General features: G+C 46.3%; 1 protein-coding gene across 2 annotated transcripts in view; it reads right to left on the bottom strand.

Moving 5' to 3' along the window:
- GALNT11 (polypeptide N-acetylgalactosaminyltransferase 11) overlaps window positions 1-18295 on the bottom strand; it is a 35046-nt gene that overhangs the window by 1216 nt on the left and 15535 nt on the right. The window contains exons 2-10 of one of the 2 annotated variants that reach the window (XM_032960296.2): window positions 14460-14583; window positions 13994-14160; window positions 12546-12668; window positions 11390-11639; window positions 10238-10355; window positions 9338-9490; window positions 6322-6531; window positions 4719-4823; window positions 3432-3569 (exon numbers count right to left, since the gene is read on the bottom strand). In XM_032960296.2, coding sequence (XP_032816187.1) covers window positions 3432-3569; window positions 4719-4823; window positions 6322-6531; window positions 9338-9490; window positions 10238-10355; window positions 11390-11639; window positions 12546-12668; window positions 13994-14160; window positions 14460-14583 — 1388 coding nt within the window. Of the gene's footprint in view, window positions 1-3431; window positions 3570-4718; window positions 4824-6321; window positions 6532-9337; window positions 9491-10237; window positions 10356-11389; window positions 11640-12545; window positions 12672-13993; window positions 14161-14459; window positions 14584-18295 lie in introns of both variants that reach the window. The other variant, XM_032960288.2, reaches the window with a different exon arrangement.

The raw sequence follows: 18295 nt of genomic DNA, 5'->3' as shown, positions 1-18295 counted from the left end.
AGGAGGTACGTCCTCCCGGGCTAGCATGACCTACACAACGGGAGGGTATCTTAGATAAGGGTCCTCTGGCTAGCGAGACCTAAGGAGGCTACTTTCACCCGACCCAGCCAAGGTCCTCGGGTCCTATCCACCGGGCTGCTCGGACCTGGCTCAGCCAAAGTCATCGGGTCCGGGTCCGGCTCCGGCTCCTAGGTCTTCAGGGTGATCTTCAGTCTTCAAGTGATCTTCAGTCTTCAAGTGGACGACAACTGCCGGTCCCGTTCAGGGGTCCGGCTTTTATACCCATTCCCGGCTCACTCCGCCCCTAGCCACTCCTCCCTTCTGGAACCTTCCAGAGGGACCTGAAGTGTGGGGGTCTGGGGTCTGCACCTCCGGTCACGATGCTCCCTAGGGGTTACCTCGGCCCAACGGCCCGAGTTCATCTAAACTATCGGGCTCAGCCTCTCTTCCGTCCCCAGTTGACACAGGGCCGCGACTACAGGCTACGAGTAGCGGCGTTTGCACACAGCGCTCAACAATGACGCTACACAAGGATCATGTCTGTATTAATCACAATACTTGTGTCAGAATGCATTGGTCCATGATGCAGCTGCTGTACGCCTTTTGGCGTCCTCTGGTCTAACACCGTTTTGAGACTAGGCTCAAAAGAAAGCTGTCTCTGGTGTGGAACAATTCGTTTCAAAGACAATGTATATATTATCAGAGTGTTAATGCAGACATGATTCCTTGTAAAAGGTTTCAGTTTGGTGTTTTAACATCTTAACACCTGTTTTGTTGCCAGAAAAAAGGGGAAAACCTATTCTCTTGAGGTTGCAAGTCGAAATTTCGATCAGTTTGAGTTGATTTCCCCCAACTTTCCACTCACATTTATTACGCAGTCAACAGTCGTCATCCTATGGATATACTGGCCCAGTTATGGATGTGTAATTTACACTTGGCTTGGTAGTACCCCATTGCTCATTTTGGTAGAGATACAATGACTTGAATTCTTTATTACAAGCAGGCATGACATGCTATTCTGTTTGTACACATTTACAAAATGCAGCCACTCCACTCCTTTGTCCCATGGTGTTTACCAACACCTTTTAACCCCAGATTTCTATATCCAGATCCTCTGTTTAGCTTAAACTGTTATGGCAACGGCTGTTAGAACTTTTTTTTACCTCCAAGTAAACATCTAGAAAAAAGGCTAAACGATTTAAAAAGTGTTAAGACAGAAAAAGCTTTTCTTATTAAATGGTCATTATTGAAGGTGAATTTTGTTCATTATGGCTTATTTTACCTAACTTTTCCCTATTTGCCCTTAATGTTTGTTTTCTCGTGGTTTTGTTTTACACTTTTAGATGTCGTGACATTTAAGTTTTGAAATAATGAAATCATAATTTGATGCTGGGACAGTTCAATATGCAGTAACTCTGAAAGCACTTGGGCAGTCCCGATGGTACAAGTTCATTCAAGGACATTGAGCCATAACATATATATTGTTTTCAATAACACTTCCCTACAGATGCCTCTTTTTTTAATAACTTGAGTACGAAATATGTATATTTTTTGCTCAAGGACAAAGGTAAGGGTTGTGCAACTACTCAGTGTTGGCAAACCACAGAGTTCTCTCTTTCAAACTTTTTTTTTTTACATTGAGGTGCATTTAAAGAAAAAACTAACCAGACAAAAGTACAGGTTTCAGGAAATTTCAGCCCATCAATAACATTTACAGCCCATGACTTAAAAAAATGACACGAGACCAATTTTGCATGGACCTGGGCTTTGCCTTTAAATCTCTCATTCCAAACGACTTTTGCTTCTGACAGCACTGCAGTGAGTGCACTGGCATTCGTTCATGTAATTCGTCATATCCAACTTGATGGCTTGTGATGAAGTCTGGCATTATAATTCTTGCTTACTTGCAGGGGCACGATTGCCAGAAGCCAATGCACGCAGCAGCAATGTGGAAAAGAGTGCAGTGAAGTGTGTACGTATATGTGGTGCACGCTGCGCTACGAACCCGGTGGCCCGAGTTCGATTCCCTCTCACTGCCGACACCAGTGGCGATTTATCTGAACCGGTCTTGGGCCTCCCCTAGTTCGACTCAAACTCAAATGAGTACCAGGTACGATGCGTAAATATCGCTACGAGGGAGAGAAAGGCGGCCGGGCGTGGTGTTGGCCACCCACCCCCTCGTGTGCCGTGCCGGCTTTCATAGGGGCTCGCTAACAGCACTTGCCCCAACAGTCTGTTAAGGCTATACGGGGGATCTTTGTATCAGTGTCGGTACATGTCAGCAATAGAAATGCAAGGGTGGTCAGCCACATAAGTGCTTGCTTTTAAGACATGACCCATATTCACAAGTTCCATCTTTGGTTCTTTCGGTAAAGTCACGTAGAATGAGAATAAAATAATAAATTGATAAAATAACAATAATATTCTCACGACGTTTTGGCCACAACACAAGCGGCCTTCATCAGGTGAAGGGACGAGACTGTCTGGTAGGACAGCGCTGGAGTGAAAAAAGCCACGTTCAGATCACGACCTTTAAGCTGTGTCAGAAGAAACAAAGCGCCTTGACAAAGGAATTAGCATATAATTTAGCATTGAAATGGCCGAGTGATTAGCTTGTGACTGGTCACAGAAATGGCTATGTTAAAGTTAAAGCATACACATCCGCAGAGGCACCCCTTGACAAAGGAATTAGCATAGAATTTAGCATTGAAATAGCTAAGTTAAAGCATACACATCCGCAGAGGCACCCCTTGACAAAGGAATTAGCATAGAATTTAGCATTGAAATAGCTGAGTGATTAGCTTGTAACTGGTCACAGAAATAGCTATGTTTTGTTTCTTCTCACACAGCTTAAAGGTCGTGATCTGAACGTGGCTTTTTTCACTCCAGCGCTGTCCTACCAGACAGTCTCGTCCCTTCACCTGATGAAGGCCGCTTGTGTTGTGGCCGAAACGTCGTGAGAATATTGTGTTATTTTATTTTATCAATTTATTATTTTATTCTCATTCTACGTGACTTTACCGAAAGAACCAAAGAAGATGAATCCTTGCAGTCACGAAAGCTTTAAATCGACATTCACAAGGTTGTTTGGAAATATTTGTTTTGTGTGTATATGTGGGGCGCAGTAGTGCAGTGGTTCGCACACTGTGCTACAAACCTGGGTACCTGAGTTAAATTCCTGCTCATGGCCAACATTGGTGACAAATACATTCACTCATCCTGGGCCTCCCCTCAGCCTTGAATGAGTACCTCCTGCAGTGTGTAACTATCACCACAGGGGACATGAAAGCAGTCGGATGTGTTTTAGCCACACCACCCCCTCATGTGCCATATTAGCCTTCATAGTTGCTCACTAAGAGCACTTGCCCCAACAGCCTATGGGGGAACTTTGTTGTATATACAGTACGTGTTTGTATTTGGTGGTACCATACCCCCATGGTCCACTGCTGGGAGCCACCAGAGCCGTGACACTTCATGAGGCGAGGGGAAGCACGTGGCTCCATCTCCGGCATATCCAGGCACAGGAGATTGGCCAGCTGTAGCTCCTGACCCTCGTTATACACCCACACCTGCGAACAGAAGCACCCAGCTGGGAACTAACCCCAACAGGACGAATCCAGCCACTTGCATCCAGCAAACACATTACACTAAATACAAACCCTGCTACGAGCAAACTCTTAACAGCACACACCAGGAACCCCGTACACGCTGAACACCAATACCCGCCACGATTCATCACTACGTGACGGTGATGTCACCACGGCACTGAGGCCAGGTGAAGTGTCAAAGGCTCGCTGACAAATCTCGGGACAGACCTAGGTGCCATGGGTTGGCTGACTAAGATGGCTGGTAGATGCACCTGCTGTACCCCCTACTGTGCCAACTTGCCATATTTTAGCCACCCGGCACTCTGCTGATTGTTGTGAGCATCGCTCCTCTGCAGTCTATTATAAACCTACAACTAGAACACATACACCCTGATAAAAGTCCGAACCCAACACACGCGAGCATACAAATACTTTGCTAAACACCCACACGCAGCACATACTCATCATGCATCCAACACAATTAAAAACACAAAGCAGCACTGCTTCAATGCTGGAATCAACTCTCAGCAGATTGGTCCAGTGGCAGTTGCGTTCAATGCTTTCCCAGTCAGCTTCCTTAATCTACATGTGTACATATACAGTTTGTCAATCCACTGCTGGATGAGGGCACCAAAACAACATGCAGGTCGTTGGGCTTATTTTGACCATACTTTACCACACTAATCCGTGTGAGTTGGTGACGGTACAGGGACTTACAAGTACATTGATGGATTTTTCTGCAGTGCCCTCTGCTCTCTACTACATAGCCCCGCATAACTATATCTAAAATGTGTATGCATGGTGTAACCCATCCAAGCACTATCCAGGCTCAACCCTGATCTCATAAAATCAAGCCCATCCCTCACTGACGATCGGTCACATTCCAAATGGTTTGGGTCGTAGGCAACAGCCTCTTTAGCTGGTGGCCACCAGAGGTTGCAAAGGACAAAAAAGGAGATTGTAGGCTGATTTGTGCTCTGTATTGGGCTCGAGGCTGCTGGGTGAGTCGGCTGCTGGATGAGCAGGCTACCACCCCAGAGGCTGCTAGGTGAGCAGGATGCTGGGCTCCAGAAGCTTCTGAGTGAGGAGGCTACCAGCGGTGAGGCTGCTGAGTCAGGAGGGTGCTCACACCTGCTCGATGTCGCCACTGTCGCACGGGCGGACAACAACGAGGCCGCCCTTCTCGCTGGGGTCGTTGTGCGCCACGAGGCACTTTCCCGTCTGCAGGTGGCGCAGCTTCACAAGAGAGAGCAAAGACACACGGGGCACAACAAGAACACAGACTCCATAGCGACACCACAGGCATTCGTGATATTGCACGGTACGCGGTAGGTATGTAACAATATACCACCTGTGAGCCAATAAATTGTAATTCTCGGTCGCAATTACATAAAAAATAGATTGCTGACCTGGATTAGTCTTGTTTGCACTTTCTGATCTGTGATGCCGGTCTTGTGTATTGTCTCTTGTTGTGATTGTACTATTTGATCTGATTGTACTACCTGTCTGATAGTGGTCTCTGTTTTGTTGTAATGTCTGGTATGTTCCATCTTGTCTGTCTCACTGCAGAGCTGTCACCTCCACATTGAAATAATGATCAAATGCTAAATTAAGGACTTAATTATGTAACTTTGAATATACAAAAAAAACATTACATTGGTACATCTAAAACCTAAAGCAATTGGCCATCGGATTCCAATAAATTTTCAGTCAGCCTCTCACCACTGGTGACAGTGCAGAGGCAATGCGAGTACACAGGGAAGGCTCCCAATTTTCACTGCCATAGTCATAGATCTGGGAAAGCATAAATGTTTTACTTAAATCACCTTTTTCTGGTAAATTTTCATATTTCAACTGATTGGAATACTCCGCAAAGAATTGGCCAAACTTGTAAAGGCAAGACCCTGATGAAAAACTCTTTTGAGACTTGCTGAGGATTCCCGAAAGTAGAATTATTGTCACTCATTTCTTTGGTATCCGGCCAGGATGCATTGTGGTTGAGCGTGGCCTCCATCAGAAAGTTGTGAGTTCAATTCTTGGTTGGAAGTCAATTCGGCCAATCTCTCTCGACTAAAATAATTGAGTACCACTTTGTGGGAACTTGTAATAATACAGATAAACCAACTATGGAAATTCCACATTCTCATGTTCAAGAACATATGTAATTTCCATCACTGGCTCAAGGCTGTGAATACAGCAGTGCACAACTGATTTTGAAAGACACTTTATTTCTTTGAATTCTTTACACGTGTGTAGTTTTTTTTATTAAAAAGCAAAGCTGATATTTGCACAGCCTTACTCGCTTCCCACAGTGGAAATGTATTTGAACCGATGCATCGTCCTTATTATAAAAATGCTTCTGAAATTTATGTACGTCACCAAATATGAACGTTAAAGGCGCAAGACTCGCTGCAGGAACCCATGCAATGCTCCCAATATTGCTTGTGAATTGAAAAAGCCTCCAAACTTTGGAAGTATGAGCTGAAATTAGTTCATTATCACCATCAATATAACAGTCGCAGATCATTTTCAGCTTGTGCCAACAAAGCCACTAAAATGTAAATAAAAGTTGGACCCAGTTTCTGCAGGCTAAATGTGTTCTTGCTGTTTTGTCCCACATACTTATTGCAGCTGCCCGTTTTGCTTCCCCTCGTGATGTGACACTTATCACTGCACTTTTAATGAGTCCATCAGTTGAGGGGGGGGGGGGGTGTGGGGTAGGGGCTAGCTGTACCCGTCCACGCTGCACAGGCTTGGGCCGCTTGTGCATCTTGCTGAGGACGGCCTGTGGTAGCTGAGGCCGGCCCACCTCTATTTCGGGGTACACGTTTTGCAGGTACCAGCGGAAGGGCCTGCAGCCGAGCCGCTCTCGCAGAGCCTTCCTCTCGCTTACATCACCGTACTCGCGCTCTCGCAGCTCCGGCCGCAGAGCCAAGTACTGCTCCTGTGAGGCGCAAGCATACACACACATGGGGCACGTGTCTACACGGGGCATTTCAGGGGGCTTTGTTCCTGTAGCCCAGCAGATGTGCTGGTACACACGGATGACACATGAAAGGAAGTATTCAGAAGTCTGCTTCGGGTTTGAGAGGAATGCCTCCCAAGTCACACCGCTCATTGGCTTTGTGCTAACACGCCTTACCGCGGTGCCCCGTTTGGGTGAGGTGAGAGCAAAAGGAATGAGGCAGGGTGGGGTGAGGGGGTTGGGGAGGTTTGGGGATGGGTGTGATGGATGTGATGTCGTCTGGGGAGGTGATTGGGGTTATGGGGGAAGAGTCCTATTGGATGGGGAGGGCTTGGATTGGAATGGCATGGGGTTTGCCGAGGTCGGGACGAGTGAGGTATCATTACATTGGGCAGGATTAGATGAGGTATGGTTGGGAGGTACAGGTTGAGGGTGGCCAGGCTGAGGAGCTCAGGATGGGTTCTATATGCTCTGGTAGAGCAGGAAGCTCGTCATGGTCAGTGTGCATTGCATGAGCACCTTAGAAAGTTGGCAGTACCTCACAATGTTTTCTCAGGTTTTGGTCAGGGGTTTTTTAAAACAACGGCAAAACACTACTGTACATACCATTTGTATATTATCCTCCCCTAATGAACAAGGTTGTACTACACATACCCTACAAGAATTACCTCACAATCAAAGTCTCGCACTGGATACATTGCATACACTGCATCCTCCATATTGGTCCACATCAGACGGCAGGGTTCAGTTTTCACATGAGAAACCCATTAACTCTAGACTTCATACTCGGTCATTAGCCCATCCTCACGAAGCCAATCCGCTGTTATCAGCTACATGTTATAATCTCCCCACCGCTGTTAACCTAAATCTTGAATAATCTAACCTTATATTGCTCTGGGTGATTTTGGTCATGGTTGTCATGAATCCACCCCACTCCTACCTGCTGTCCACATCCACCTCTAACCACCCCTTCCACAACCCCCAACCAAAATCATCCCAACCCCATATGCAGGGCCTTAACAGAGAAAGGGGGTGCGGTGTAAGCAGGAAAAGGTTGGACCTAGAGGATGGTGGAGGGGCTTAAGCAGGAAGTTGTAGAACCTAAAACCAGGGAAAGCTGCAAGAAACAGGTGGTAAAGAGGAATGTGTGTGGTCTAAATAGGAAGAGGTGGGGTCAAAAAACAGGAAGGGGTGGGGCCTACAGAGGAGTTGGGCAAGGACCTAAGGGGCCATCCATTTAGTACGGACGCATGGAGGGGGGGGGGGGGGTTAACCCAAAATGACCCACAGTTCAGTTTCTTAAGCTGCCAGACAACAAGTACTGCCGGGAGAAGTGTCACTTAGGTGCCACCGTGCCCCTTGGGTGCCACCGTGCCCCTGGCGTGCCACCGTGCCTCTGACTGCAGCTATCACGCAGCTCAGCAGTGAGTCTGACATAGTCTGGCGGTCTGCCCCACCATGGATGATGAGCACACATCCTTCAATCTGGCCTCACTGCAGACTGCCGCTGACTCAAGATTGTAGCTGCCGCGGTGCTTCTCTGTTCGTGCTGCTGCTGCTGTCCGGACTTAAGTACTAACACTGCTCTGTACATCGGTCTACTGTTACAGCAGATGTTCAGTCGACACACTTCATATAGAGAGGCTAGTTCACCGAGTTTTAATTGTGTTTTAAGATCATGACGTGTTTTTGAATATTAACCAGTCAGGATGGATAACACGGTCAAGTATAACTGTACAAAGCTGTGTGTAAAGCTAGGCCAATATTTAATCTGCGTGGATTAAATATCGGCCGTTATATAGGATTCGGGGGCGGGGGGGGGGCGACAATCGTACGTAGGCAGGTGGGGGAGGGGGTCAAGTTGACAGATTTTTGCGTACCTAAATGGATGGCCCCTAGCAGACAAGAGTGTGGCCTCAACAGGAGACTACATAGGAAGTCAGAGGGCCTAAACAGGAAGTGACAGAGGAAGGGACTGGAAGAAACAGGCAAGGGCCCAGCCTAAAGAGGAAAGTACGGGGAATAAATAGGAAGGGGCATAAATGTGAAGGGGGTGGTGCATTTGCAGGAAGGGGAGAGTCCTGAAGAAGAAAGCAAAGTAAGTAAAACAGGAAGCCACAAAAAAATGCAAACCTGCCAATCTCTTAAAATAACAGCAACTTAAAACGAAATCAATGCTGCTATAGAGGAATGCTTCAACAATGAGTGTTTTCTGTTGATTTAAGGAAATGAAAGCAAATACTCCGGTGCAACAGGGAGAACATTTTATGCCACAGATGCAGCCACAGGCCAATTAGTGTATTTTAGTCAGTGGCAACACTTGTTCGATTCCCTGACGGAGGGCACCTTTGTGTGATGGATTTTGTATGTTCTCGCCCTGTTCTGTATGGGTTTCCGACCGAGTTAAAAATAATACAATGCGATTGGTATTCTTGGTTCTTTCGGTAAAGTCACGTAGAAGGGACTTTACCGAAAGAACCAAGAATATGAATCCCTGCAGTCACGAAAGCTTTAAATCAAAATTTTATGCGATTGGTGTTGACCAAACAATGCAGGACCCTCCTCAAAAAGTCTTTGGCCTCAGTGTGGCTGCCTTGGGTAAATAACTCTTATCATCGTAATGCTAATTATGGTCTATGCGGAGTGGGTGTGTTAAGTGTAGTGTATTGCTCATGGTTAATTAAAACGAGCAGAGTATACTGCGAGCGGCAGCAGCAAGTGCTAGCAAAGCTCCGGTATGTCCTGTGTGACGGCGCTGGTGCCGCCACTGGGAGGTGGCGCTTGCCTTGTACTCGTCGAGCCACACGTGCGCCAAGCGCAGAGAGTTGCGCGACATGGTGTCTGCACCGGCAGGCGAGCCGTAAGGGCGTCGCTTGCGGAAGATGTGTCCGATCCTTGAGCATGGGATGATCTCCAGGCTCCCCCCGCACATCCAGATCTGTGTGGGGGTGTGTGGAGAAGTGCAGTGTGAAACGGCGCTCACTTCAGCACTTTCCTACCGCTTCCTTACTACATACTTGCCCTGTGACACAGGAATATCTTAAGGTTATGAAGTTTAATCTTATTCAGACAATAGACTGTGGTGCTGTGGCCGTGACCGTGGTTCACAATTGAAAGCTTGTGCATTCAAATCAAAGGCAATGTTCAACACATCAACCCTTTTAGAGATCAATAATGAGTATAGGTTCCTTGGCAATTAACCCATTGTTCTGAGCAAAACCTCACCTTTGCCTTAGGGTTTTTGAGCTTCCTTCTATTAGCTATGGGCTATCAACGCAAATGGAAACAGCATTCATACTCTTTGGTTCTATGGGGTAAAGTCACGTAGGTGAAAATAAAATAACAAAAAATCACGACGTTTCGGCCACAACACAAGCGGCCTTCATCAGGTGAAGGAACGAGACTCTGGAGGACAGCGCTGTCCTCCAGACAGTCTCGTCCCTTCACCTGATGAAGGCCGCTTGTGTTATGGCCGAAACGTCGTGATTTTTTGTTATTTTATTTTCACCTACGTGACTTTACCCAATAGAACCAAAGAGTATGGATCCTAGCAGTCACGAAAGCTTTAAATCTGGAAACAGCATTGCACTCATTTTAACAGAAGCTTTAACTTACGAGTTGTCGTCAAGTGATAGTGGAATCGGTGTGGTTGTGTGTTTGGTGGTAGGTTGCAATTTGGCCGCACCCTGAAAGATATCTCCAGGTTCTCCCCACCCCAGATGTCCATCCCACCGTCATACTGGCCCAGCTTGTTGAAGTACTTGCGGTCCATGGCAAACAGCCCCCCGGCCATTGTGGGAGATCTGTGGGAAGATGCCTTATGTTCATTTGTGCCAATATTATAATCTGTACATGCATGATTAACACATCCACAAACTCAAATGCTATCTGTACACTTGGCAGCTTAAACCAAACTAAAATAGAAATACACCGAGGGAGATGAGAATGATATTCATTTGAGGTGATACGGTGAAACCTTGCTCTAAAGTTCCTCAGGGAAGTGGAAAAATCAATCCAACAATTTATCAGGGATCAGTATTTCCTGTCGTATAAAGCAACTCTTTCATACTGCCTATGTCTGATTATCTACTTATGTTGCTGTCTAACTGCCTCTTATTTTACATATCTGTTAAAGTATCTCTCACTGCATACCTCTCATGTTGTCTGTTTCTCTCAATACATCGCCATGCCACATCTTAGGCCACACATCCCACAGTGCCGGTCTTTACTTCCCTTGCGTCACAAATCTTCAGTCTCTCACTTGATACATCTCCCACCTCTCACTTCATGTGACCGGTGCTCAGTAATGATACAGCCACTATAATGCATCGTGAGTGAGCTTCAAGCCACTTGGAACAGGAAATAAGGAGAGTGGGATTTTCGGAATGAGAGGAAGGAGATGCATCGAGTGGGAGGCAGGAGAAGCATGGAGTGTGAGTAGAAGCATTGCTTCGACTGTTGCAGATTGTTGGGCCTTGGTGCAGAACCAAGCAATCATCCGAGAGCCAGGCCCCAGACATCTTTAGTGCTGGGCTGTCAAGTGAGGGTCACATAAAAGGAGGAGCCACTGAGCCTCGAGCTAAAGAATGTAATTATTTGAGGATTTCTCACCAGGTCCTGGGCACTGGAAGAGATTCAAGTTGTGAAAAATGTATTAATAAAAAAACGTGTAAACGAAAGGACAACCAATACTAATGGGAATGTAAACCTCAAATAAAAATCATTGATTCTTGAATTAAATTATGAGCGAGTTTTTGGAATCGATCAAACTGCAGGGAAGTGGGGGGGGGCAGTGAATGGCTGCGTGCCCAGTGTGGCGCACCCCCCGGGGTCTCACTTGATGGGTGCCATCTCCCCATCGGGGCCAGACAGCAGGCTGGAGGGCACTGGGTCCCAGCGGAAGTGCAGCCCCCAATTGAAGCCGCCGCGCACGAGCGGCGAAGCGGAGTACAGGAAGGTGTCGGGGTTCACGATGTCGATGATGGGGCACACAACGGTACTGGGGTTCTCGGCCACACGTGCCAGAAGTGGCTCGAGCCAGGCCACGTTCACTTCGCAGTGGCTGTCCAGGAACACGAGCACGTCACCTGCACACGGCCACAACGGACGCAAGGGAATTAAGCGTCGAGTACGGGCCATCCGCACCGATCCACGCGGTGCGAATAGTTGTAAGATCCGTTTTTGTGAATCCATGCAAGCATTCAAATGCACCATGGCTCTTTTGGATACAAGCTTCACACCAGCAGTATGGATGTTCTCTTTATTTATGAACATACAAATTAAAAGGCACACAACTCACTGGGTTTAATTTTCAATTTTTATATTTTAATACTTCTAAACTGCAGTGGCGCAATAGTTCGTGCACTGCCCTATGAACGCAGTGACCTAATTTTGATTCCTGGACATGGCTTAACATCAGTGACGAGTGTCATCTTAAACTATACAGTAAACTTAGTGATTTTATTCATGTTTATTCAACAGTAAATATTACATTTTGTGTTATTGAATAATTACATGTTAAAAAAAGTGTTTTGTGTTCATTTGTGTAATTTTATTAAAAGAGTTGCGTATGTTTTTATGAGTTTAACACGTAGGCTTTCGTGACCAATATCCATAATAGAGGTGTTTTTGGCTTAGATCGCGTAAATATATAAATGTGTCGTTAAACCCGCCACCACCTGAGACAGCCAACTAGTAAGGTTTGTCACGTAAACAGAAACATGCAAATTCGTTACTTGTACAGCACACTGGTGTGTTGGAGAGCCAAGCCACATCATTTACAATCTGAGTGACGTTCCGCCAGTAATTATAACCAGCTTCATCGGGCGACAGCCAGATTTGTGGGGAAGTCCACCCGTTTCATTCCTTACATGGGAGGCGTAGATGTGATGACAACAGTTGTGCGCTCTTCCTGCGCGAAGTAATCAACGGCAAAACACTCGCTCAGTTTGTTAAATGTGCGTTCAAGTATCATCCCATGTCCTGTGTGTTACCTGTGGCGTGGTTGGCCCCGACCATGCGTCCACGAATGAGTCCTTCGCGCTTCTCATTCCGCACCAGCTTAACTTTTTTGGGAAACTTCTCCTTCAGCTCCTTCTCCAGCCCTTCCCTCAAGTCTACTGCAGAGCATGCCGTGAAGCACCACACACGCGTACGTTATTGCACTCCACCGTGTCACTAGTTGAGTACCGAGTGCCAGGGCGGTGCATCTTATCAACGTTTAAAACTATATATATAAAAAAGTAAAAAATTGTCTGTCTGTGGGTTTGTTTGTGGGTTTGTGTGCGATGGCGCACTTGCGAACGATTTGCCTCTCCCAACGGGTGGGGTTTACGTAAAAACAAAATAGCCAGGTACCACGCCGCAAGCCCCGCGGTGAGCAAGCGCTATTCCTTTTTCACAGCCGTCAACTTTAAATTAGTTTAGCGATTTAGTGCGATTTTTGAGTGATCTATTTATTTATTTATGACGCGTGTACGGCCATACCAACTCGCACCTTTGGTGGGGGGAACAGCCCATGCCAAGTCGCACACCTTCGGTGGGAGTGAGGGGGACATTTTCTTTCGCGTTAAAAATGCTATTAAAATACACTAAATGCTGACGTTCATTCTTCACTGTAGGATGTCCCCCCCCCACCCCGATGCGTGCAGTTATTACTACTATACAGTCGCTAGATGCTACCAATATAGGCCGTAGATATTACTGCAGAGCGGCCGGGGAGATCGTGGCTGGGGGGGGGTCAGGGGTAGCAGCCCAGCCCCAACCTGCCAAGGTGCCACCTCGGCCGGCTGGACAATCTCGGCGAGGCCAGAGGCTCTGCACGGGACTAGGCCTCACCACGCCACTCTGTCAGGTGAGTACTTTGTGCTATAGAGTCAATAAATACTGCTATAGAGTCCGCATGTACTACTGTAGTGATAGCAGGTACCACCACAGTCAGTATGCACTGCTGTAATCATAGCAGGTGCCACCACATTCAGTACGCACTGTTAGATTTTTAAGAGTAGTTTTTCAATATTTTTTTGGCCCGGGTAACGCCGGGTACATAAGCTAGTAGTTAATATTTACTAGAGAGAACGTGGCATTTCCTACACTCAGCAGAGAGAGATATAAAAGTGATTTCCTGCTCAAATGAGCATTGAGGGTGGTGCTCATCTCCTGTTTACAGGCCTGCTGAGTTGGTGGTGGAAATTCCAAATTCCTTCAGTGGGGGCGAGTCTATCCATGGAACAGCCACTGTTGACTTCCCCACAGTGGTAGTTATTTCATTGACCCCAGAGGGTTCATGAGTTGAGTCAATGCCCATCTAAGATTTTAACCCTCCGATTGCGAGCTGCCTGCTCTCCCGTCCCATTGTTTGTTTGAACAGGGGACTTGATTCGACAGGAGAGTGAGCGATGGATAAAAAGCTAGAGATACAAATACAAAAGCAGAGGCTCACCAAGGTCGCTGAAGTCGTCTACGAGCAGCACCTCGTGCAGCAGGGCAGGAGGCGTGCGCTCTGTGACGCTGTGCACCGTGCGCAGCAGTGCCGATACGGCCTCGTTATAAAAGCAGATGACCACGCTGGCCGTGGGCAGCTGGGCTGGGTACGACTTGGTCGCACACCTGGGGGCATCGGTGTCATTCAGGTAGGAACATCCAACAAGGACACGTGCATTTCATAAGCCACAAAGCTCACGGCGTTAGTGAAATGTTTTTCATCATAAAATACTCTGAAGCAGAGAACGCCATCATCATCCTCATCTCCGATTAGCACAGTTGGCTATGTACGATGCGAAATAAGTTCAAAATACATACAGCCATGATCAATTTACTGCTGGATGAAGGCCTCCGCAAAGCTGCTGCAAAGGATAAAACAAGGTCGGTAAATTCTATCCATTGCTTCCCTGCTCTGTGTCCTTTACCGTGGGTGCCGTGTGTCGGGGATGGTGCGGTGTGGGTCCAGGCGGTTGCTGATGAGCAAGTTGAAGGCGTGCTTCTGGTAGCCCAGGTCCCGAGTCTCCTGGTCCTCCCGACTGTAGATCATACCTGTGACACCCAAGCAGGCAAAGTCAAATTACAGGTGTTGTGCACATGTATCTGTTATGAAAGTCTAAGTCCACACCGATATGTAGTCCGTGGTATTATGGTGAAACTGGCCTTTGCCATAACAAATTGGAAATGAACACCAACCCAGGCTCGTAAAAGGAGGAATTAATTGACTGAATTCGTAAAGCAACCAGCAGAGCAGGTACATCACGAGGCAATGTCATTACTACAGGTCTCAATTGTGAATTGCTTCTGAAACATGACTTTAAATATCTGTATTGCATACACTATCCCATAACATAAAAAAAAACTTTTTAGCTCTTTGTCAATCCACTACTGGATGAGGGCCTCCCGACACCTCTCAGGAAGAGGTTGTTTGACCATACCTCACCGTGTTGGTCAGCGTGGGTTGCTACAGGTGGGTGGGGGCTGTCCAGGACCAGTTTAGATATCACTCGGACCGATGTAAGCCGTGGCCGAGAATAAACTTCGGGTGACCCAGTTCATAGTGCAGTGCACTAACCACTGCACCACCACTCTATATTGTAGTATACAAAAGCAATGGTCTAAGTGTTTTGACCAAGAGAAGAATGTTCGTCACATCACAGTTAAACCGATTAGGCATTAAGTACATAACCAAATTTTATGTGGTGGTTATTTTTTCTGCATCGGTTGGTAACCAGGCTGGGACCATCAACTTGGTACATTTTAAGAACCCAGTTTAAACGGCTGAGCTTGAATTCCAACCCAGGATCTTAGCAGTGCCTGTTCAGCACTCTGATCTCTGAGCCACTTAACCACCTCAGCGCAAAAAAATGTAATTTCAACAATGTGCAAATGCCAAAGCACGTTCTGTGCTGCTTTATTTGTATTAGCAACCCACTGCACGAATTCAGCAAGCACTATAAATCTGACATGTTATCACTACAGCAATTAAAATTAAAATGTAAGGTGTCTTTAATGGCTGAAAGGAAATAACACCTCATCTTCTGAATGAGCCTCGAAAAGCAATAAATTATAACAGCTCTCCTAAAGTACACCAATGCATGTGTAGTAATTTCCACAGAGGCACACACTTGAACTTGGAGGCAACACGTTTATTACTTCACCCCAACAGGGTACTTCATAACACAACGATATAGGTGGTAACTACCACGGTTAACTCAGACCCCAGCGGGATAACGACTAATCTGAGTCAGGTCGGTAACGTACTGCCTGACTCACGATGCCGAACGGGATGACCGAAGAGTGAGGAGCGAGGAGACGAGCGCCGCGGGTTGATTCCTGAAGACAGCCCGGATCGGCGCTCGGGACTTCCCTTTTATGCCCCTGAGCATGGCCTGGCTGCGCCCGAGGCCACGCCCCCTTCCAGATCCTACTAGAAGGCTCTGGGCCTTATGTCACGTGTCCCTCTTGCCACCCCTTGCCCCCCCTCGCTACCCTCTCCTGGTCACGTGCCCTCTCGGGTTCACCCATACTGTCATGTCTGGCCGTCACCAGAAGCATGCCCCCTAGAGCCTGCTTCTTTGCCATACACACTCTGATGCCAGAGAGAAATGCTAGCATGCACAGTACCACTCTTCCAATAGCTGGCGCTAGATGCCATAGTGACTTAATATATGTCACTGCACATGCAAGAATATGGCAAAAATAAGAACGATTTCTGGATACAAATTTTGTTAACCTTCCTATCCTGGGATTTATTTTCACCCATAACCATTATTTCTTAAGAAGTTATAACCATTTGTGAATGTTTCAATTAAATATCCAATTCCTCCAATGTATTACCACTGTCAAGGACAACCTGGAAAGCAATTGACAAAAAAATTCCCTTTATTTCTGCCCATAAAATATTATGTATGAAGCACTCATCCTACTTTTTCCTGTCTATGATATACAATAATTGTTCAATACCACATTCATAAACACTGTCCGGACTCCATCCTGGATTTGAACCCAGAAAGTCGAGTTCAAATTTTTTAGGAGTCAGTCATCCTACCAGGCTCAATAAAAGGAGTCGTGTTTTTTCCCCGAGAGACTGGCTCAATCACTGGAATGTGGAATTTCCAAATTTGGCTCAAGGAGCCACAAATTGAGGTGGGCATCACCCTAAATAATGCACTTTGATCAGGAACTCACCGACTTGTTTAACTCGTGGTTCGACTGTATAACACATGGGCCACAGACTTTGGACTTTGTATGGGTACATTTCCACAAGGGCAAATGTCTCTCTACCAATGTTGCAAAAGACAGCTCAGAAAGAAGAGATTTGAATTCGGACCATAAGGCACAGCTGCCAATGAAACATAGGTGATGGCTAGTACGATTGTTTAATATCAGAGTACGTAAACTAAATAAACTACATGAAAGGGCAAAGGGGTTGGGAGAAAGCTACTGTCCTGTAAAAACAGATTTTAAAAATGTAATATAATCGTGACCACGAATCGTGATCATCAAATCGGGGGGGAGGGGAGGGTTCTGGTTGTCGCAGAGCGTATGTCGATCTCATTGGCTGCGCGAAGGTAAACAAGGGTTGGCGGCGGTTGCAATTCCTCGGCACTTGCGTCTTCTCACTAGTAAGCGTTTGATATATTTTTTATATTTTATTAAATGTTTTGTTAGAAAAAAAATACACAGGTAAAAAGGGCGCTATAACGTATATCGGCGTTCTACGGGGTAGTGCTGAGCGAGGTCCGATTCAATTATGAATGATCTAGTGTACAGTAGAGGGCAGAAGGCGGCGAGTGAATCAGCCGAGCAGGCAAACCAGGCGGAGAGACATTGAAAAGGCAGAGGGAGCAGTGGAGGAGGAGGTGGAGGAGGAGGGAGCGACCTCCCACAGTTCAAAGGTTACTTTTGAGTTGCACAAAGAGACCTGGGATGCTCGAGTAAAGAAGTGTACAAACAAGAGAGTCGCATTCGATGTTAAACTTATTTCGCACCGTACGTAACCAACCATGCTAATCGGAGGTGCAATATTGATACAAACTAGAACAAGATCATTTAAGATCTTAAAAGTAGTGAGGGCAGTCTTATAACGGATTTAAGCCTGAATTGGGAGCCAGTGAAGGGAGTAGAGAATTGGAAATACAATATTTGCTGGTACGAGTCACAAGTTGGTGCTGCACATGTCCCGTGCTGTGTGCAAAGCAGCTAAAACAATATTTAAACATGCCTGAATCATTTATTTCCACACACAAAAACAATCCCACAGGAAACCTAAAGCAAGGCCTGAAAGTTTAAATACCACAACCGCTATCTAAATAAGAATACCTTCTGTGCAACAACGTAGTAGCCTAGGCTAGTGCCTCATCCAGGACACCTTCTGGTCCCAAAGGTTCAGTCTCAACTCTCGCAATGCGAAAACTCCACAATCCACAATGTGACCCACCAATTCCGCCCCACAAAGCACCGCATTACAGGCGCGTCTACCTCGTGTAAAAACACCACGGTGTAAAGTTGTCAAAATGGCAAGACATTTTCCAAAGGTACTATTTTAGATTCTCAGCACCCTGCTCAATATAGTGCTCGAACAGTAATTCCCAACATTTTATATAAGCTCTCAACAGTCCCTGCCAACAACATACAGCTCCCATTATTAGCCAACTGTTTCTCATAGCTTATGTCAGCCAATTACTGACCTGAAGCAAAACAAAACTCACATTCATCAACAATGCCTAAAAAGGAATTTATGATTTTATATATTCATATA

This window comes from Petromyzon marinus, chromosome 2 (genome assembly GCF_048934315.1).
Source record: "Petromyzon marinus isolate PM22_M1 ecotype Great Lakes invasive population chromosome 2, UKy_Petmar_22M1.pri1.0, whole genome shotgun sequence".
In the NCBI taxonomy this organism is placed as follows: domain Eukaryota; kingdom Metazoa; phylum Chordata; class Hyperoartia; order Petromyzontiformes; family Petromyzontidae; genus Petromyzon; species Petromyzon marinus.
The sequence above is the reverse complement of the archived record's forward strand: the minus strand, read 5'-3'. Positions and strand labels throughout refer to the sequence as shown.